Source organism: Pan troglodytes, chromosome 3, assembly GCF_028858775.2.
Source record: "Pan troglodytes isolate AG18354 chromosome 3, NHGRI_mPanTro3-v2.0_pri, whole genome shotgun sequence".
Classification (NCBI taxonomy): Eukaryota; Metazoa; Chordata; class Mammalia; order Primates; family Hominidae; genus Pan; species Pan troglodytes.
This window is the reverse complement of record NC_072401.2, coordinates 53,749,117-53,771,513: the sequence shown is the minus strand read 5'-3', so window position 1 is coordinate 53,771,513 and position 22,397 is coordinate 53,749,117. Positions and strand designations below refer to the sequence as shown.

The following is a 22,397-nucleotide window of genomic DNA, read 5'->3' as shown; positions in this document are numbered from 1 at the left end:
TCAAGGAAAAGATCATGGACGAATGTCTTTGGTTTTTATAATGTTGGAATATAATAACTTTTAACTACTACTAGAGATTTTTAGCTGGGAAACATACATATAATCATGTTTTGTAGGGTTTTTGCCACTGAGATTAATTTCATTGACCATGATACGTTGCCAGCTTTCCAGTAATAACAATAACATTGACTAAACTCATACTTACCCATGTAGGGAAATATATAATATATAATATATGTACTTGTGTGTGTGTGTGTGTGTGTGTGTGTGTAGACATGGGGGGTGTCACATAAATAATAATATATATTGTATTATTACTAAAGTGATTTTTCAAGAACCTCATACTTAAAATACTGCACAAGACATCTAGTGTATCTTTTAAAGGGTCCAGTGATATCACAAACCCTTCAATTTTTATTCTCATGATTGTTGTCATGTGCTTGGAACTCACTACCATCTCAGTAGCCAAACTGCCAGCATAAGCATATCTGATTTTTTTTCTTATAGTCAGCTGAGGAAAAAGGATTGAAAATGCCACAGCTTTGAGTCCAGTCTGGCTATAACTTAGAGGTTAAAAAGAAAAATGAAAATATACCATTCGTTATAAACAAGCTATCAGAATGAAAGGTCTGACTTCTCATTAACAAGATATAGTTCTTCTATCTAAACTGTCAAAACAGGGTTAAACTGACACTGTATATTGATTTATTAATAGGGTAAAAGTCTGACATCATTTGCTCACCACTTTGAAGAATTATGGTCTGATTAAGTGGATCATGGTTGGCCTTGAAAGGAAATTTTCTAAAACGAATGTTTTTTTTTTTTATTTTAAGCTGATTTAATAAATAGAAACAAGAATTTGAATGAGAACACAAGGGTTCTCTAGGTAACTTAATAATTGTAATGTCCCTGGGGTGGTTGTGAAGATGCCCAACAGTGAGGCTGGGTTGCTGTCTGGGGAGCAGGGGCAGCAGACCCCAAAAGACCTCTCGAGTGACTTCTCCAAACCCAACAAGTTTATCTGTGTTAACCAGCAAAGGGCCAAACCACACAAAATATGAAACACATCAAGAATTTGTGGTCGTCCTTGCACAGAGACTATGGTAATCTTCTTTATATCGTTCTAATTTTAGTATAAGTGCGGCCAAAGCGAGCACAAAAATAAATCTTCTGACATTAAAAAATATTGAGAAATGGAAAAGTATATACTTTAATTAGATAAATATTAATTTTTATGGTCAGCTAATATGGTCATGTCAACAATTATATGAATAACATGAACTGGAAGATAACCTTTTTATCTCTCTGCATTAGTATGGGCAGCAAGGTAAAAGGGGAATAAATCTGGGTGGTGAGAAGGTCCCCTCACCTAACAATTCAATTTCCAGGATTCCTTCCCATTTTTATCACAGTGAAGCAATCAAGAACTGCCAACTAGCCAGGGACCTACAGTTTATATAGTGTACATGTTGAAAAATAAAGGGTTGAATGGAAATTACAGGTAACTTGTATTTATAGCCTTAAAAATAATTACTTGACATTAATAGATACTGAGATCTGTTAGAAATTACTGAAATAGCCACTAGAAAGGAAAGATTCAGATAGTTTAGGGATTAAATTAACTCCATGGCAATTTCCTAAAAACAATTAACTACTGCTACATAACCTCCGTCATTAATACCTACTATTGTATATTTCTCACATCATTTAGCACTGTGAAGAGGTGGTAGGTAATGTATTTGAGTTTCTGTTTTAACAAATTTAGTCCATTAAATTAAAAACAGAAGAAAAAATTTTAAATCTAACAGAGCATACCATGACCATCAGATCCTTCCATTGACTTTAATGTATTTCTTGTCTGTTCTAGTTCAGACTGTGCAGATTTTAATTGCATTTTCAACTTATTTGTAGTCATTTCCATTTCTTCACTTTTGTTTCGGAAATTCCTTTTTAAGACTTCATACTCCTCTATACAATGTGATAATCAATAATAGATGGTTACTTTTTTCTATCCCATTGTTAATTAAGTATATTTTATTTGTAATTAATGATCACAGAATTTTAGAACTGGAAGAGAAGTCATTTAATTACATCTTCCTTTGTTACAGAAATGAGATGTACATACACAATTCCAGGGATATGACCCTTTCTTTTTAATCTGCTTGGGTGGATCCTATTCCTCCTCTACCCACTTATTACTCATTGTTTTTTCCCAAACATTATAATTAGTTTGCAGTTATCTCATCTTAAACCTTCTTCTTGGATGACCGTGTTCACTAGAGTAGATTTAACCACCATCTTCTGGTAGATGAATCTCCATGACACTATAAGTAACCTGAGGCTGCCATCTGTCTTATCTGACTTATCTCCAGTATCTGTGAAAATACTTGGCACAAACTCATCATTTGATATACTACAATACACACATGTGTGCACACACACATACACACACACATATTTATTTATATGTATCTATTTATATGATTAGATTTATATAGAAAAGGATCAAAGCTCCAGCTCCATTTGTCCAGACATCTCCATGTAGATGTCCTCGTGCCACCTGAAACCAACTGCCTCACAGTGACTACATCTCATCCTCCAGCCCTCAAGCCTGCCTTTCCTTCTGGTTCCCTCTCCCAGTTGCTTACATTGCTTTTCCAATACCACAAACTAAAATCCTGAAACCTACACTTAATCCCTCCAACCACTAAGTTCTGTTGATTTAACCTCCAAAAATATTCTTAATTCTTTCCTTCCATTCTCACTGCCACTGCCTTAATTCAAGTCCTCATTCTATTTATCTGGGATGACTGCAAAAATCCTCCTTAACTGCTTGGTCTGCTTTTCTTTTCTCTAATTTACTTACTAACACAGTCCATCTAAAATCTGACAAAAAATCTCCTACTTAATATCTTTTGTGGGCTCCACATTACTGGGCTCTACCTATCTATTCTGCCTTATTTCTTAGCCCTCATTCGTTTCACTTTTGCTCCAGCTAATACTTCTGAGGTCACATTTTGATATTTCATGGCTTCATGCATTTGCCCATAATGTTCTCTCTGCCTGGAATGTCCCTTGCACCCCTTTTTCACCTGCTGAATTCCTTTTCCTCTTTCAAACCCAGTACAGATGTCACTTCCTACTGTAAATTCTGTATCCTCTGTGCTATCTTTGTACTCAATACACTTTCACTGTGCCTCACACACTGGTTATTCACCCATTTCTATCTAGGTTTATCTCCCTACTAGACTGTGAGCTTCATTGTGGGGTTTCCAGGTTCTACCACAGTGTCTTGCATAGTAAATGCTCAGTAACTTCTGACTTTATGAAGTACATGATACTTCATACCATACTAATATGCTTTGGCTCTGTGTTCTGACCCAAATCGCATGTCCTGTTGTAATTCTTAGTGTTGGAGGAGGGGCTTCGTGGGAGGTGATTGGATCATGGGGAAGGATTTCCCCCTTGCTGTTCTTGTGACAGTGTGTGAGTTCTCATGAGATCTGGTTGTTTGAAAGTGTGTAGCACCTCCCTCTTCTCTCTCTCTCTCTCTCTCCTGCTACCATGTGAAGATGTGCTTGTTTCCCCTTCACCTTCCACCATGATTATGTTTTCTGAGACCTCCCAGCCATGCTTCCTGTGCAGCCTGCAGAACTGTGAGTCAATTAAACCTCTTTTCTTCACAAATTACTCATTCTCAGGTAGTTCTTTATAGCAATGCAAAAATGAACTAATACAGAAAAATGGTACCAGAGAGGTAGGATACTGCTCTACAGATACCTGAAAATATGAAAGCAGCTTTGCAAGTGGGTAACAGATACAGGTTGTAACAGTTTGGAGAGATCAGAAGAAGACAGGAAGATGTGGGAAAGTTTGGAACTTCCTAGAAACTTGTTAAATTGTTGTGACCAGAATGCTGACAGTGATATGAACAATGAAGTCCAGGCTGAAGAAGTCTCAGATGGAGATGAGGAACTTACTGGGAAATGAAGTAAAGATCATTCTTGCTATGCTTTAGCAAAGAAGCTGGCAGCATTGTGCCCCTGCTCTAGGAATCTGTGGAACTTTGAACTTGAGAGAGATGATTTAGGGTATCTGGCAGAAGAAATTTCTAAGCAGCAAAGTGTTCAAGATGTGGCCTGGCTGCTCCTAAAAGCCTGTGCTCATTTGCATTAAAAAAGAAATAACCTGAAGCTAGAATTTATATTTAAAAGGGAAGTAGAGCATAAAAGTTTGGAAAATTTGCATCCCAACCATGCAGTTGAAAAGAAAAATCCATTTTCCAGGGAGAAATTCAAGGCTGCAGAAATTTGCTAAGTAAAGAGGAGCCAAATGTTCATAGCGAAGACAATGGGGAAAATGTCTCCAGGTCATTTCAGAGACCTTCTCAGAAGCCACTCCCCTCACTGGCCTGGAGGCCTAGAAGGGAAAAATGGTTTAGTGAACCAGATCCAGAGCCCTGCTGCACTGTGCAGCCTTGGGACATGGTGCCCTGCATTTCAGCTGCTCCAGTTCCAACTCTGGTTAACAGGGGCCAAGGTACAGCTCAGGCTGTTGCTTCAGAGTGCAAGCCCCAAGCCTTGGCAGCTTCCATGTGGTGTTGGGGCTGTGGGTGCACAGAGGGCAAGAGTTGAGGCTTGGGAGCCTCCACTTAGATTTCAGAGGATATATGGAAATGCCTGGATGTCCAGGCAGAAGTCTGCTGCAGGAGCAGAGCCCTCATGGAGAACCTCTACTAGGGTAGTGCAGAGGGGAAATGTGGGGTTGGGGCCCCCACACAGAGTCTGCACTGGAGCACTGCCCAGTGGAGCTGTGAGAAGAGGGCCACTGTCCTCCAGACCCCAGAATGGTAGATCCACTGACAGCTTGCACTATGTGCCTGGAAAAGTCATAGGCACTCAGTGCCAGCCCATGAAAGCAGCCATGGGGGCTGTACCCTGCAGAGTCACAGAGGCAGAGCTGCCCAAGGTTTTGGAAGCCCACCCCTTACATCAGCATGCCCTGAATGTGAGACATGGAGTCAAAGGAGATTATTTCAAAGCTTAGAAATTTAATGACTTCCCTGCTGGGTTTCAGACTTGCATGGGCCCTGTAGCCTCTTTGCTTTGGCCAATTTATCTCTTTTGGAACAGGAACATCTACCCAGTGCCTGTACCCTCAATGTATCTTGGAAGTAATTAACTTGTTTTTTATTTTACAGGCTCATAGGTAGAAGTGATTTGCCTTGTCTCAGATGAGACTTTGGACTTGAACTTTTGAGTTAATGCTGGAATGAGTTAAGACTTTGGGGGACCATTGGGAAGGCATGATTGTGTTTTGAAATGTAAGAAGGACATAAGATTTGGGACGGCCCAGGGGCAGAATGATATGGTTTGGCTCAGTGTCCCAACTCAAATCTCATGTCCTGTTGTAATTCCCAGTGTTGGAGGAGGGGCCTTGTGGAAGGTGACTGGATCATGGGGGCGGATTTCCCCTTTGCTGTTCTCATGACAGTGAGTGAGTTCTCATGCGATCTGGTTGTTTCAAAGTGTGTAGCACCTCCCCCTTTGTGTGCTCTCTCTCTGTCTCTCTCTCTCCTGTTGCCATGTGAATATGTGCTTGCTTCTCCTTCATCTTCCACGATTTTAAGTTTCCTGAGGCCTCCAAGCCATGCTTTCTGTACAGCCTGCAGAACTGTGAGTCAATTAAACCTCTTTTCTTTATCAATTACCCAGTCTGGGCTGGGTGGGGTGGCTCATGCCTATAATCCCAGCACTTTGGGAGGCTGAGGCAGGTGGATCACGAGGTCAGGAGATCGAGACCATCCTGGCTAACACAGTGAAACCCTATCTCTACTAAAAATACAAAAAATTAGCCAGGCGTGGTGGTGGGCGCCTGTAGTCCCAGCTACTTGGGAGGCTGAGGCAGGAGAATGGCATGAACCCGGGAGGCGGAGCTTGTAGTGAGCTGAGATCACGCCACTGCACTCCAACCTGGTGGACAGAGTGAGACTATGTCTCAAAAATAAATAAATAAAATAAATTATCCAGTCTGAGGTAGTTCTTTACAGCAATGCAAGAAGGGACTAATACACATACCAACCATAAACTGGAGTGTTTCACTGTTTAATATAAGGCCATGGATTTTTCCTGTCAATAAATTCACATGTCTATTTTCACATGTCACTTCATTAGTAAACTTCTAATCAAGCTATTTGACTCCAAGGACTCAAGGTTTCCACTTTGATAAACACAAAACTGTGCAGACAATGTGATTTATGTGAACACCTGTTTTCCTTTTGGAAGCCTGAACTCTGGACACCTCACACTTCTCTTAGAAATTCAGTACAGAATTTCCAGTACACTGAGGGCTGACTAAAGTTAAGGTCAGTAAGTGTAAGATGTGGGAACTCTTCATGAAAACTATGAGATTTCATGCTATGAATAACTCCATGGGGGCAGCATAACTATTCATGTTTGTCATGTGAGTGAGACACCCTTCTTTTGCAATTGTGCTAGGGTCTACATTGGCTTCACTGCTAAGACTCTTATTTTTTAGTAGGATTTGTGCTGAAGCAACATACCTGAAAGATTGTTTAATTCACTCCTACTTGTTTTCACCTCATTTAATAATTGGTCTCTCTCTTGTTTGATGTCCTTCACTGCACGGAGCCGCTCAGAGCCTGCATTCACCAGCTTCACCTTTTCCAGCTCCAAGTCACTCACTCTGGCCTCAAGCTCCCGGATCTTTGCATCTTTTTTATCTTTTAATATCTAAATATATGGATAAATACAAAGGATAGATAGAGAAGTAAAAAATATGTACATGTATAGTTATAATTGATAGCTGCTAACACAGTCCTAAAATCTGACAACAGTCTCCTACTTAATATCCTTTTCTGCCCCCTATCTGTATTCCATCTATATTTATTATCTTTTCATTACTTCCCAGGACACTAAATTTGTATTTTATTATAAAGCATCAATAGAAAGTGGGAAAATATTTCACTTTCTTTTAACCTTAGATGTCAATTCCTAGTATTGCTTGCAACAACCCTTCATTATTCCTATTCTATCTCCATTCACTCAAAAAATACATATTAAGAACCTTCTTTGTGGCAGGAACTATTTTACAAGCAAGGGATATAGAAGCAGGGCTATGACTAGGGTAATGCAAGTGAAGCAGCTAGGTGAAGGCCTCTAACCTGGGCACCTCAGTTACCTCACCCTAGTCCTGGCCCTGGATAGCAATAAACAAAACAATGTCTTTGTCTTCATGTCCTCCTCTAGTAAGAAGAGAAGAAAACAAACATTTAATATGTCAGGTAAGAGAAGTGGCAAGAATAATAATAAAAGCAGGTGAGGGGTACAGAATGAATGCAAGGGAGGGGTTGCTACTTGAGGTAAGCTGATGTGCAGAAAGAGTTCACATAGCAGGTTTGGGTGCTCTCCTCAAAAAGGCCACTTACAAGGTTGGCCCTTGACTGTCGTCTGGGAACTTGGATTTTGGGAGGGTTCCCACCACCCTAATAAGAGTGGCTCAGTGTGCCTAAACTGTTTGTGCAAACAATGTGTTCATGCTGAACCCCTGCTTTCCTTCTGGGAACCTGGAATCTGGATACCTGCCAGGTAGAGGGGCCTATGGGACCAAACTCCAATATAAAAACCCGGGCACTGAGGCTTTAATGAGCTTCTCTGGTTAGCAACACTTGACAGGTGTTGTCACGGTGTCTTGCTGGGGCAGGGGGTGGAGTAGGAAGTAAGCATGTCCTGCATAACTCTACTCGGAGAAGGCTCTTGGAAGCTCATGCCTGGCTTTCTCTGGATTTTGCCCCATGTGCCTTTTCCTTTTGCTGATTTTGCTTTGTATCCTTTCACTGTAATAAATCCTAGCCTTGTGTATGATTATATGCTGAGTCTGGCGAGTCCTCCTAGGGAATCATCAAACCTGGGGTCGGTCTTGGGGACCCTGCCACAGTTGGCAAGGAAAGGCCTCTCTGATGATGTAACATCTAAGCAGATGCTCCTTGTGCTCCTGAGCATAAGGACAAGACACGTGGACAGTCTGGGAAGAGCTCTGTGTACAGGTAACGTGTCTGGGGAAGAGCAGGGACATCAGTAGGGCTGGAGTGAAGTGAGCTTGGGGTAAGCAGGAGATGAAGTCAGAGAGGGGCCAAGGGAATGATCAGGTTGCTCAGAGGCAATGTAAGAACTTGAGCATGCATTGTGAGTGAGTCAGGAAGTCATTGGACAGTTTTGAGTATGAGAGTGATGTAGTGTAACAATTTAAAAATACAACTCTGGCTCTGGTATGAAGGAAAACAGTGGTTGGCGTGGGGGTAGGGGGAGAAGCATGGAGACCAGTGAGAAGGCAACTGGAAGAGCAAATGAGAGAGGTGGGAGCTTAGACTGGGGTGGTTTGTGGTGGTGAAAGTATCTGGTCCTTTGACTAGGGTAGGGAATGTGAATATGGCAACTCTAATTCGGCGTTTCCAACTAACTGTCAGAAACCCCCAGCATGGCATGCTTCTGCAAACTCTGACTCAAACATTCCTATTCCTTCTTCACAGAGGGCCTTCCCCTACAATCCTTTCTGACTCTTCTCTGTTAGAGGCACTACCATGTTGCCAGTCTAAGTTTGAACTCACAAAGTCACCATGTCTTTCCCTGTCCCTCGCCCCCATACCCAATTGTTGATCAAATCCTGCCCAACCTGCAGGTCTGGACTGCCATCACTTCGCATATGGATTGCCACAGTGCCTCGTAACTGGTCTCTATCTGTGTTGGTAAGGCTTCCTAGGAGGACCCCTCTCTTCCCAGGGTGTAGGTCTGTGTCGTCTAACACAATACCTGCACATGACTCTGGAGCACCTGGAATGTGGCCAATCTAAGTTATGTGCTGTAAGTGTGAAATACACACCATATTTCAAAGACTTTGTATAAAAATAGAATATAAAATATCTTGGTGATCTGTTGTATTGATTATAATATTAAAAACACTATATTTTGAATATGAGTTAAATAAAATGTTATTAAAATTAATTTCACATTTCTTTTTATGTGTCTACTAGAAAACTTAAAATTATATATGTCACTTACACTGTATTTCTGGTGGGCAGAATTGACCTAGATCCTTCCAAATAAGTGACATTTGAAAAAAATATTGACTTTCTTTGGTCATCAGATTGTTTCCCCAAATTATCGCCCTACTGGCCTTAGTATCCTGGCAGATGCAATTTGACTGCTATAGCAGCAGTTTAACTGTGGAGACCAACGATACATCTGAAATATAGCCACATGACAAGCTTTTGGCTGTTCAAAAAGGATTGGTGGGGAGCCCCAGGCTTGTCTCACTGCCCGCCTGTGATGGGTTTGGGCAGTAAAGGCCCTAATCTGGGCTATCTGATCTCTGCCTAGCCACTCCTGGCAACTGTCACACTAAATCCAGCTGGCCTCATGCAGTAAGGGACGGGGAGGGCTTTCCCTGGGACAACCTGAGGCATCACAACACACATAGGACGAGTGCTGCTCCTGTTCCACCTCTTGAGGCCAGCTGATAGAATTCAGTCCTTTCTTAGTCTTACTATTTATTTGTTTTTAAGAAAGGTCTAGCTCTGGGGACCCACAGTTATTGAAATAAAAGTCACTCTGCTTCTCTGCTGTCAATGTGTGCAGTACCCACTCTGAAGAGGGGACAGAAACCAGGAGAGAAACCATACCTTCTACAGCTATGATTCCCCCACCTTTTTTTCTTATCAGATCACACAGGGAAGTGGATGTGGCATTAGGACTTGAGTTTTAAACTTATGTTCTTTGTGTCTGTGTGAAACTCTAATTACCTAGGAAATTATTCCCTGAAGCTGCTCCAGCTCCATATTTAGGAACTGAAAATTAGTTTTACTCTCTCCAAGCCACTTCTGCATACTGATGCCAGATTAATCCACTTCCAACACTGTCTTCTTCATGTTACCCCCTCCTTCCTACCCCTAAACCTTTAATGTCTCCCACACCATCTCTAGGCTAAATTACAGACTAGGCTTCTTCCCGGGCTTGGAATGCCATCCTTCCTTCTCTTTGCCTAGTTTTTGCCCATTTCAGGTTCCCAGCTCTCTCTGAAGCTTTCACTGGCCCTCTAGTCAGGAGCTCCACATTCCTTTGAGGCACTAACACAGATCCTGATGGATGCTCTCAGGACCAGCAGTATCCACGTCATCTGGCAACTTGTTCAGAAACACCAAATCTCACACCCCATCCTAGACCTACTGAATCAGAAACTCTGGGAGCAGGCCAGCAGTCTGTGCTTTAAAAAGCCCTCCAGGTGATTCCGGTTCTCACTGAGAACCACTGCACAGTAACATCTACTTAGGCTGCCTAGGTTCAAACCACAAGGTAGTGCTGCTCTCCAGCAAGTTAAACTCTCTGTGTCTCAGTTTCCTCAGCTGTAAAATGGGATAATAATAGTGCCTCCCTCATAAGGTTTTGTGAGGATTAAATTGATTTAAGTTTTAGAGTATAAGAGTGGGATTCTCCTGTTTAGAACCTTAACACACTAGCAATCCACTAGTGATCTTCCTAAGCAAGGTAGAACAACCATCCTTTCTCCTCTGATATGCTCTGCCCTGCATCACACCTGTTCTAAGGGTTTCATTGTAGGGCTGGCCATTGAGAATCCTTTCTATGTCCCTTTTCATGGTGAGTTTGGCCATTTAAAAATGTATATAATCAGGTAAAAACTTAAGCAATAGAAAATTCTATTTTTAATGCAATGAACTTGTTTATTTCCATAAGATGGATAATTATCTATTGCTGGCCCTATTTTTAGAAGGAGGAAACTGAAGCATCTACAGTATATGTGATTTGTCTCCTACTACTCACCAAGTCAGAGATAAAGGTGACATTAATCCTTTGAAATCAATTTTTTTAAAAAACCCATTAAATTGTGTTAAATTTTGATAAGTATTTATCGAGCACCTTCTGGGTGCAAGGCACAAAAATATGGGGCAGGAGGTACAAAGGCTAATAAGATGTGTACCCTGGTTGAAGAAGTCTACAATCTTGTAGGGAAAAGGAGACACTGCTACATAAACACACACACACACACACACACACACACATACACACACGGCAATATAGAATGTGAACCAGGTTTTAACAGGTACAAATAAAGTATGAGAAAGTTCAGAAGGAGACCAAAACAGGGGAAAGAAACTAATATTTATTAAATTTTAAATTATTAAGTTATTTAAATTTTAAATTATTAAATAGCCAGAAACTATTAATAGGCTCATTCCTTGATATATACTTTCTGATTTAAGCCTCACAGTAACCCAACAGGTTGTTGGGAGTTTTTTGTTTTGTTTACTTTTTGGTTTGGTTTTGTTTATCAGATATCGAAGCCAAGATTCAGCAAACAGTCCAATGTTTCACCGTAACTAAGTAGTGAGAGACGGGGTTCAAATTTAGGTCTGTCTGAAGAGGGAGAAAATACTTTCCTGTGGTATCAGGAAAGACTTCATAGATTTTCTGATCTTTTTTCTTTTGTACCCGTGATTTTGAGCCATTTTCGAGTCATCCATTCCTTCTGTAATCTGATAAAAGTATTTATCCTTTCTCACAAAAACACACATATACACATAGAAACAAACACCTTCCAACAGTTTCAGAGTGTCCACAGATACCAAGAACCACTTTTCAGTATAGGTCATACCTGCTAATAAATGATATTTCAGAAGTTAAATCACAAAAAAACTCTACGGACCTTAAGTTCCTTTAGTTCCATCCGCCTATCATTGATTTCTTTCTCCAGTTGAGCTTTTTCTACTTGCATAGCTCCAGCAGTTCGTCCATGCTGGCCCACCAGCTGTGTCATGTTCTCAATCTGCTGTCGCAGAATCTCGATCACCTTGTCCTTCTCTGTCATCTGCAGTCTCAGGGCCTCGCATTCTGTCTGCACATTTCTGAGATGATCCCCTTCATTTTTCAAGTGTTGCAGCTCCTGCAATTTCAAGTCCACCCGGGAGCGGAGCTTTGTGATCTCTGCATTGGTAGCCTCGATGGCTCTCTCTTTTTCCTGGAGAGAAGTTGTCAGGTCCGATATTGTCCTCTCTGAGCTCTCCAGAGTCATTTTCTTGGCTGTCAACTCTTCTACTACTTTGCGCAGCATCTCTTTGGTGGATTCAAGCTGAGCAGTCAAGGAGGATACTTTTTCTAGACTTTCATTCTTTCCTTGAATTGCTGCCATCTGATTGTTAAAGAAAAGAGAATTTCATAGATTTGGGAGGATAGGTATAGGCAACCTCAAGAGATACAAGTTAACTTAAAAGCATGAAATCATGAATTAGGCAATGTTTAGTAAGATCTTTTTTTTTTTTTTAAGAGATGGGGGTCTCACTGTGTTCCCTAGGTTGGTCTTCTCAAATTCCCAGCCTCAAATGATCTCCTGCTTCGGCCTCCCAAAGTGCTGGGATTTCAGGGATGAGCCACTGTACCCAGCCATGTCTAGTTAAATTAACTCAATCATTTTGCTGTCAGAACTCTAGCTCTTATAACATATGTAAGACTGACATATGCTAATTAGACCAAGGTGGAGAGGGCTTAATTAAATAATAACGCTCCTCCACAACGGTGTTCTAGAGTGCAGTCTTGGGAAGTTTCCTCTGTGGATGTTTTCTGTACTGATTTAGATTAAGATAACCCTGGCAATGGGGGAAAGGGTGGTGGAATTTACAATAACTACCCCTTATTTTTAATTTCCCTCCAACTTTACCTTTAATTCTACCTCTGAGGAAAAAAATGAATAATGGCTTTTATCCACACACACATTCATATTCTCTGATCCTTGTTTGGAAAAGCTGAAAATTCTAACTTCCAGTTGGTCCTTTCATCTTTCTTCTTGCCCAGGTTAAGCCAGAGAGTAGGTTAATGGCTTTGCCTGGGTCTAAGCCAAGACCAGTCCCTTGGTTTGCTTTCACATTCTGAGAAGCTTACACTTTTGTGGGATGCTTTTTATGTCCCTGTGGCAGTAACTGGCATTAGAACCATGTCTTCCTAGCACAGAAAGTATACTGCTATTAAGAAGGCAGTCCACGTTTTGCTATTGGAGGGTGCACCGGAATGGAATGCACTCATCAGTCTCAATCAGTGATGAGACTTGGGGAAAGAGAGGCAAGTCTCTTTTGGGAGAAAAATAAAGCAAAAAAATCTGTTAGAAACCTTCAACCCTGTTGCTCCTCGGGCTGCCCAATAATTTGATGCTTCTCTGCAGCAGAAATAAGCAATTATTAGGTTACCAATTTTTAGGTAAACGTGAAAAGGCAATGGGATAGGAGTTTAGTTCTTCAGCAATGTACAAGTGAGATAAAGCTTGACACATTTAGTTTAATTAGTGTCTATATATAGGCCGGGCGCAGTGGCTCACGCCTGTAATCTCAGCACCTTGGGAGGCCGAGGTGGGCAGATCATGAGGTCATGAGATCGAGACCATCCTGGCTAACATGGTGAAACCCCATCTCTACTAAAACTACAAAAAATTAGCTGGGCATGGTGGCACACGCCTGTAATCCCAGCTACTTGAGAGGCTGAGGTAGGAGAATTGCTTGAATCCGGGAGGTGGAGGTTGCAGTGAGCCAAGATCGCACCACTGCACTCCAGCCTGGGTGACAGAGGGAGACGCCATCTAAAAATAAATAAATAAATAAATAAATAAACAAAAAAATGAAATAAAATGAAAAATAAGTATCAGGTTTTCATAAATTGCTCACAGAATCCATAGCTTTATTTTAGGAGCCATTTTAGGTCCATATATGTTAAAAATAAAAAGCTCTATTTAGACATAAAATATTTATTTCCCCAGAGGAGATTGTTTGGCGATGGCACAGCCTGTGCAGGCACTGACCTGCCGCTCCATCTGGCCCTGACACTCGCTCTTCAAGGCCTTCAGCAGGGCTTCCAGGCGCTGCACCTCCATGTTCCGGTTGTCCAGTTCCCGCCGCAGGTGGTCAATGGTGATGCTGTTGCCTGTGTCTCGGTCCCACAGACGCTTATTCTGCTCCTTCTCCAGACTCAGCTCCTTCTCCCTTTTGTGTAGATCAGCCTAAAAAGAGAGAGGAATGCTTTTTTCCTCCCTGCTATTAAATAATTAAGATAAAACATATTGTCTTTATATCATATTTGGAGTTTTTATGTGATTTCAGACACCTTTGATTTTGGAATCTGATTCCTTTTTAATGGCTTAAGAGCAATTATTTCCAAGAAAAATAAGTTAACATTTTGCTTAAAATTTCTAGCATTACTAGTCTATCTCGAGGGACTAGACCTCAAATAATATACAATGAAAAGGAAAATACAGTAGATTTTAAAAGTCATCCTGTTTTTAAGTCTTGCATTTTCTAAGAAAGACATTATGTCTCACATCAAGTATGCTCCTATAATAAAGAAATGCTCAAAAGCATAAAGGAAAAATGATAAGTAAAGGAAAAATGATAAGTAAAGGAGAGATGGCAGAATAGTGGCTGGTACTGGAATTGGAGTAGCATCTGGGCTGTGAATAGAATTACCTCCCTTTTCAGTCACTTAAAAAATACATAGTGTTGAATAGGAGCAAAAACTCTAGTCAGACTAGTAAAAACAAAGATATATCTACACTCAAATGACTTAGGATCCAAGAGAAAGTTAAGACATAGACATAAGTAACTGGAAGTGGTTTTTCATTAAAGTGACAAAGATAAGGAATAGCAGACAGAATCTCACTAAAGGGATCAAAATGCTTCAGGATAGTATTTGAGTTAGACCTGAAGATGTAGAGATTAGGAAGAAGGGACAGGAAAGGGGCCTGTGTGTTTGCTTGGTGCACTGGGTCCGGGTAGAGAGAAAGGATTGGAAAGGTTAGCAGGGTGATGGATCATGAACAGTATTGAAAGGGAGGGTGTCTGACTTTATGGAGAAAGTAATTTTGAGTTGAACAGTGACATCATCGAAGCTATATTTTAGAGAGATGCATGTGGCAGCCCTTTACAGGAAGGAGTGAAGAGGAGAAAAACTGGAGTTGGGAACATCAGTAAGGAGACTGCCATGCTTCAGGCAATGAGTAATGAGGGGTTGAACGAGAGGTGGTGATGGTAAGAATGAAAAGGGAGGCCAGGTTTGAGGATCTTTCAGACATTCAGTCTCCAAGATTTTCAAATTAGATAGGAGAACACTGAAAAACATGCAAATGTTAGGTAAAGAACTGAAGAATTATGCCAAGATTAAGAGCTTCTCTACACAGCTCTCAGTTCTATCCTTACCTCAGCTCATCAAACCCTTGTCAGCCTGCAAAGGATGGCTTTAACAGCAAAGAGCACCATTCCCTGGAATGGGGTTTGGTAAGCCGAGAAATTTATTCTGTTATACCACTAATACCGCAAAAGGGGATTCCAAACATTTCCTTTCCTAAATTTCTCATCCTATAGTTCCTCTAACAGAGGACAGAGTTGCTTCATTATGAGCACAATCATACTGTCCTTTTCTTTTAAAACAACTTCACCTAACCGTCCATTCCAAATTTCTATATACACAATTTTTATGTGTTTTGAATGTTATTTGGCTTTAAAATGAACGTGTAACACTACTTCAATTTAATGGAATATGGTATCTACTTGAAAGACTATGGCTATGTCAAGATCTCCTTCACCTAATACTGTAATAGCTCTGCTTAAGAAAAAAGTTAAGTATACAGAATATCATTTTATATGCAAAACTTGAATTGTGTCTAAAATAATCTATTGCATGTATGCACAAATATTTTGTAAATTTGTAATTTTATAAAGGAAACGAGTTTTGTGATATATTTTGGTGAAAAACTTCCCAGAATTAGTCTTATTCATATTTTAAAGCATAATCTTACCAACAGCTTTTGAAGTTGATCATCTAAATTTCCAGATTCCTGACTGAATTGATCACGCTCTGTCCGGGCTTCAGTTAGCTCTGAGTTGGCAAGGACTAACTGCTTTTCCAGCTCTTCTGTCTGAAAGGAAAGTACAAATTGAACAGTGTCTGATTATGACAGTGGGTAATATAAAATAAATATAGACTTTGGAAAACAAATGGTATTATTTTGAGAACAAAAATAAAAGTTCGTTGTGAGGCTGGGTGCAGTGGCTCATGCCTGTAATCCCAGCACTTTGGGAGGCCGAGGCGGGTGGATCACCTGAGGTCAGGATTTTGAGACCAGCCTGGCCAACATGGCAAAACCCCGTCTCTACTAAAAATACAAAAATTGGCCAGGCGTGGTAGTGGGCGCCTGTAATCCCAGCTACTTGGGAGGCTGAGACAAGAGAATCGCTTGGACCCGGGAGGCAGAGGTTGCAGTGAGTCAAGATCGTGCCATTGCACTTCAGCCTGGGTGACAAAACTGAAACTACATCTCCAAAAAAAAAAAACAAAAAAAACAAAAAAAGTGTACTGTGATGTGTCTTGTAAAGTTTTTTGTTTTTTTTTTTTTTAAAGAAAATCTATGCTGAGTTTAGCCAGGGAAATTAGACAAAATGAAATATTTAGTACTGTTGAATTTGGGAATTGCCTGTAATACATCTGTCTCCTGTTTTCATACTATTCAAGATTTATCTTCTGTGAAGACATGTTCTATAATTTGGTATTTAAGAAAGCTTGAGGGTTGGCACAATGGCCCATGCCTGTAATCCTTTGGGAGGCCAAGGCAGGAGGACCCCTTGAGCCCAGGAGTTCAAGACCAACCTAGGCAACACAGGGAGACCCCATCACTACAAAAAATATTTTTTTAAAGGTTAGCTGGCCATGGTGGTGCACACCTGGGGTCCCAGCTACTTGGGAGGCTGAAGTGGGAAGACTGCTTGAGACTGGGTGGTTAAGGCTGCAGTGAGCCATGATTGCGTCCCTGCACTCCAGCCTGGGTGACAGAGCAAAACTGTTTCAAAAAAAGGAAGCTTGATATGGCATAAATAACATGTTGCAGAGCCTAAATAAATGAACTGTATTGTACTTAGAAGAGCTATTTTGCTTCAGAATATCAAAGTTTCGGTAATAAAAGGCATTGAATATAAAAGAATGAATGGTAACAAGTTATTAGCTATTGTCATTATTTTATAGCCACTACTTTTTTAAAGGATGAATTTATATATATTTATATTTACAGTAGGACAATTTATTTAACCATTCTAACCCTCATTTTGTTCAACTATTAATATAAAATGGGAATAAAAGTACCAATTTTAGAGGATGTTAAAGTGCATTTTATTCTGACAAGGCAGCTGTTTGATCTGTTTGAATATGCATTTCTATGACACATGCCATAAAGTGTATCACTGTTAATAGCGTTTCTATAGTTCTTTTTTTTTTTTTTTGAAATGGAATCTTGCCCTGTCGCCCAGGCTGGAGTGCAATGGCACGATCTCGGCTCACTGCAACCTCCGCCTCCTGGGTTCAAATGATTCTCCTGCCTCAGCCTCCCAAGTAGCTGGGATTATAGGTGCCCGCCACCATGGCCAGCTAATTTTTGTATTTTTAGTAGAGATGGGGTTTCGCCATGTTGGCCAGGCTGGTCTCGAACTCCTGACCTCAGGTGATCCACCCGCCTCAGCCTCCCAAAGTGCTGGGATTACAGGCGTGAGCCACCGTGCCCGGCCTCTATAGTTCTTTATGTCTAGGTTCAGCGTATGCTAAGAGGCTAGGATCTCAGACTGTGGAGACTAAGGGTTTAGATTTTAGCTGAGCCACACAATATCATAACTTAAATAATAAGATATTAAAACAATGAGAACGTGTTGATACTTAGTTATATGGTGATATCTTAACTTAAGTAGGTATCTACATTACTATTTTATCATCTACTTTCTAGTAATAGGAAATCTTTCATGTCTGCATAAATGCTGCATATTCCTTCTTAGCTTTAAGGTGGCTATTTAGTAGGTTTCCAATCTACTGTCAATAATAAAACCTGGTTTGGATGATGTACTATGATAAAACTTTCTTAACTAGAGAACATATGACTAAGACTAACTTTTTCTTGAGAACTTTCTAGTTTTACTATTTAATATTTATTTTTAAAGATCTTCACTTATTCAACACATATTGAATTATATTATCTATACATACATACACACGTCTCTCTTTAATAATAATCATAAGGAATAGAAGTTATATATATATCCACATATACATATATGACTAAGAAAGTACTAATATAGGACTATCAGTTTCCCATTTACCTACAGAAATCAGAGTATAGACTTTAATATTTATATTAGCTATATTCCTAAACTGACTTTGTATCTGGCTGCATGCTATGTATAAAAAGTATTTCACCAGAATTAAGTACACGTAAAATATTAGATCACTGTCTAAAATGTATTCCTAGACTCTATTAATCTAATAAAGAAGTACTTTCCAGGAGACTGAGGTGGGAGGATCACTTGAGGCCAGGAGTTCAAGACCAGCCTGGGCAGCATAGTGAGACTCCATCTCTACAAAAATAAAAATAAAATTAGCCTGGCATGGTGATGCATGCCTGTAGTTTTGGCTAGTCAGGAGGCTGAGGTGGGAGGATCGCTTGAGCCTGGGAGTTTGAAGCTGTAATGAGTCATGATCGTGCCACTGCACTCCAGCCTTGGCAACAGAGTGAGACACTCTCTTAAAAAAAACAAAAAAGTACTTCTTGTGCTCCTTTTGGGGCATGTACAGGAAAAGAAATGAAAAAGTCCCATAAAAATTCAAGCTCTGTAACACAGGTTACTTCCTAAGAAAAATGAATGAACAATATCAATTGATAAAATCTCTTCACTTTTGTTATTATCAGGAAAGACTAAATCAGTACACACTTAGTAAATACAGTAAGGGGAAGAAACACAAACTTCACTGTTACACAATTATGTTTGCCTGGCAAGGAATGGGTACATGAACATGATCCGAGAGGCAATATGATCAGGCGAAGAGCCAAACACCTTAGGTTCTTGTCTAGTTTCTGTTACATAACTTCCCTGTGTTTCCATTTTTTTCATCTGTAATTGGAAAGAGTATTCTAGATGATCTCTCATGTTCCTTTCAATTCTAATACTTTATTCCACAAGAACAGTATTAATAAAGCTGAAACAATTTATTCTCCACCTGTCTTTTGAGCTATAAATTTAACAAGAACATTTCCAATTTGAATTAATCATATGATTAAAATAAATGTTTTCTACTCCTAGCCTGGCATAAACCATTTCTATCCTTGAGCGAAGAAAATAATTTGTATATATGCTTTAAAAGCTTAAATTAAGATTTTCTCTTTTGTCTGCTTTCACTTAAAAAAAAAAACTTCTGGATAATCATTTCATAACATCAAACTTGACATGAGACCAAATTAAAAAAAGAAAGAAAAAGAAACGAGCCAAGTCTTATCTTTCCATCTGTCTATTAAGTGTAAGAAGTTCCTCCAGCCCCCTGCAGGAACATTTGTTTTGTAGTTGTCAGTACTGACTCAGCTGCTATAGGTCTGCTTTTACCTTTCACTTTTTAGAGTAAAAACATTTATATTAATCAATCAAAAAGATAAATAGAGAGTGAAAGGGAAAACCACTGAAGTAGCAGCTGAGTTGATATAAACAGCTGTAAAAAACACTATAAAGAAAAGCCTTTTAAAATATCCAGAATAAATATTGACATCTGAGATGTATTAAAGATTTTTTCTTTTTCTTTTATTTTTACGTAGTAGCACTGGTTTTCCCTTTCACCATCTATGAATGCACTTTTTGGTTTGGATCACTGGACAAATGAGTATTGGGATTTCATTCTAATCTCACATTGATTTTAGAGATATTGCCAATCATATCAAATCACAGGAGGTTTGGTTTGTCTGTTGGTGGTGGTGTTTTCTGTTTTTCTGTGCTCAAAAAGACACAGCTATGGAATAATAAGGGATGCTACAGGCCAGCATGGCGGTGCATTAGCAGAACTATGCAGAGGTTTGCACAGAATCTTCCTGCACAGTATATAGCTCCAGCCAGTGCTACTAAATCATCACTTTTTTAATACAAAATTCAGCCCCAACTGCTTTCAAAGTAGTAAAAATAAACGCTGAATCAACATCATGAGATATTTTTGTTGTCAAAAAGCGAAAGTTAAGAGTAAAGCCAAATCTACAGAGCCAATAGTGACAGCTTCTACTGGTCCAAATTCGTAAAGGGGAATTCTGGAGGTTCTCCTAAAATGGAAAGAGAAGAATAGAAAACAGCATTACAGTAAAACACTTTTGTAAGCTACGAAAGCTACATCTCACATTTTTTTGAAGTACAATTTCTATGTTCACCAGCATAAAATAACTGTGTTAATCTGAAGAGAAATATTAACTTCCAAAACAAGTTTTCTCTTAATTTATGCATTCTAGCTGGAAAAGTTTTGTTTAGACCTGTCATGTCATCAATTTTTAAAAATGAAAACACTTTTTAAAATGAAGAAATCTGACCTTGGGAGAAAATACTGCCCCTCATAAAACATGTTGATGTTTAATATCAACACACCTTTATTAGTTTCCTTTCACACAAATCTCACTTTTTTTTTTTTTTTCTGAGACAGGGTCACCCTCTATTGCCCAGGCTAAAGTGAGTGGTGTGATCATGGCTCATTGCAGCCTCAATCTCTCAGCCTCAAGCTATCCTCCCATCTTAGCCTTTCTAGTAGCGAGAACTACAGGCGCACGCTACCATGACCAGCTAACTTTTTATTTTTGTTTTTATTTTTATAGAGACAGAGTCCCACTATGTTGCCCAGGCTTGTCTCAAGCTCCTAGGCTCAAGTAATCCTTCTGTCTCAGCCTTCGAAAGTGCTGGGATTATGGGTGTAAGCCACTGCACCTGGCCATGAATCTCACTTTTAATCACAGCTTTTATGTATTATGTCCTTTGATATTTTTCCTTGTTGTTATTTGAATGGTATATACTGAAATATGCACTGAAGCAACAGAGAAAAAATAGATTTTAAGGTTTTAATAGGCTTTAGCAATGCCAAGTCATATGAAAATGAAAAATAAAGCAGAATAATTTGTGTTTTTAGATTTTATATTCAATTCATTATAACAAAAACATTTTATAACAATACAATTTTTTATGATCCCAAGTGAAATCCTTGTTATTAACTTGTTTGATTTTCCTTGCTCAGCTACACCATGTAATTAATGTCACCTTAGGCCAGAGTGTACTTAGCTATATTTACATGGCAGTCATCTCTCAGTGCTCCCTGACCAAACCAAAGGGAGTTACTGTTAAGACAGTCTAGTTAACCATCAACTAGGTGCCAACTCTATTTAGGGTCACTGTGGTGTATTATAAATCTCAGTGATTTATTAAAACTAATGAAGCTGATATGCCCTCTTTATTTCCGTTAGCTATTTACTATTTAAGACTGTCAAAATTCTTGCTCAGCCACTATTTACATTAGAGCAAAATAAGAGAATGATTCTAATATCATGTTTGTATCTATATGACCCCAAAACATTCATGTAAAAAGCTTGCAGTCATTCATCTGGATCTCGTGCTTCTACAATGCCAAAGATTTAAATGCTTATAAAAACTTAGAAATTCTTTTTATACATTTTAGATGGATATTTCAGTATTTGTGAAAAAATTTCCCAATATGTCCAAATCAGCATGATACTGTATATTGGACCAAATGCAAATTAGCAAACAATGGGTGAGGCTTCTGAAAGGATAATTTTTCCAAACAATAGTATAATGGAAAGCTATAGCAGTTACCAATCATGTAAGAAACCACAGGTGAGTTGAGCTTTATTTAGTACTTTGCGGCTTTTCAAAAATTTTGTCAATAGACAATGAGTACTTAATCTTTCCAAAATGATTTGTGATTATTCATGAATATGCATTATTATATTGGACTGTGACACAACAGCTCTCTTATTTCCTCTCTCATTGTCAGATTGTCAGCTCTCACTTCTGCCAGAGTGCCTACCTCCACTAGACCCAAGTGAAAAAGCACCCTCCCACCTCATGGTGCACTAAAATCAGCCCCTCCTGCTGTTGTCTGCAGGGTGCGGTCATGGCCTTTTGGTATAGGCTTGGTCTGCCCAGACTGGGGTGGACATTCCTGCTATAAATCATCAGGGGAAAAGCTTGTCCCGAGAAAAGAAACTAGAACATAAAAAGCAGGCTTCAGAGAGGCAGAGAAAAGCGTGTGTTCCTCTCTGACCTTTTGTTTGTTGAGTGTACCCTTTAAGCAGTCTAAGGTCGCTTAAGGTTGCTCAGAGGTGGCACTGGTTGAAATAACATTGCCACAAGGATTTAGGTTAAGGGTTATGCAAGGAGGTTTACAAAAGGAGGCAGTGTTATTCAAACGCAACCCCCCAATAAATTATGAAATCAATTTAGTGAGCTTCAAATAAGCATCTGAAGAGAACAGAAAATAGCTGGCATCACA

At 39.6% G+C, this 22,397-nt stretch overlaps 1 protein-coding gene and 1 non-coding gene across 40 annotated transcripts in view; both read right to left on the bottom strand.

Moving 5' to 3' along the window:
* Positions 1-22,397, bottom strand: part of CCDC158 (coiled-coil domain containing 158) — a 108,949-nt gene that overhangs the window by 42,530 nt on the left and 44,022 nt on the right. For 26 of the 39 annotated variants that reach the window (XR_010156559.1, XR_010156560.1, XR_001716914.4 and 23 more), the window contains 5 exons: positions 15,862-15,981; positions 13,873-14,070; positions 11,737-12,219; positions 6,563-6,752; positions 1,816-1,968 (listed from right to left, as the gene is read on the bottom strand). Coding sequence is in view for 36 of the 39 variants with exons in the window: in XM_054682953.1 (XP_054538928.1) it covers positions 1,816-1,968; positions 6,563-6,752; positions 11,737-12,219; positions 13,873-14,070; positions 15,862-15,981 (1,144 nt within the window). In the remaining 3 variants the exon portion in view is untranslated. The remainder of the gene's footprint in view (positions 1-1,815; positions 1,969-6,562; positions 6,753-11,736; positions 12,220-13,872; positions 14,071-15,861; positions 15,982-22,397) is intronic. The other 13 variants (XM_054682968.2, XM_054682975.1, XM_016951573.4 and 10 more) reach the window with 1 other exon arrangement.
* Positions 1,052-1,157, bottom strand: LOC112209063 (U6 spliceosomal RNA). Its single transcript, XR_002943744.1, has one exon. It is a non-coding gene; the product is annotated as a U6 spliceosomal RNA (small nuclear RNA).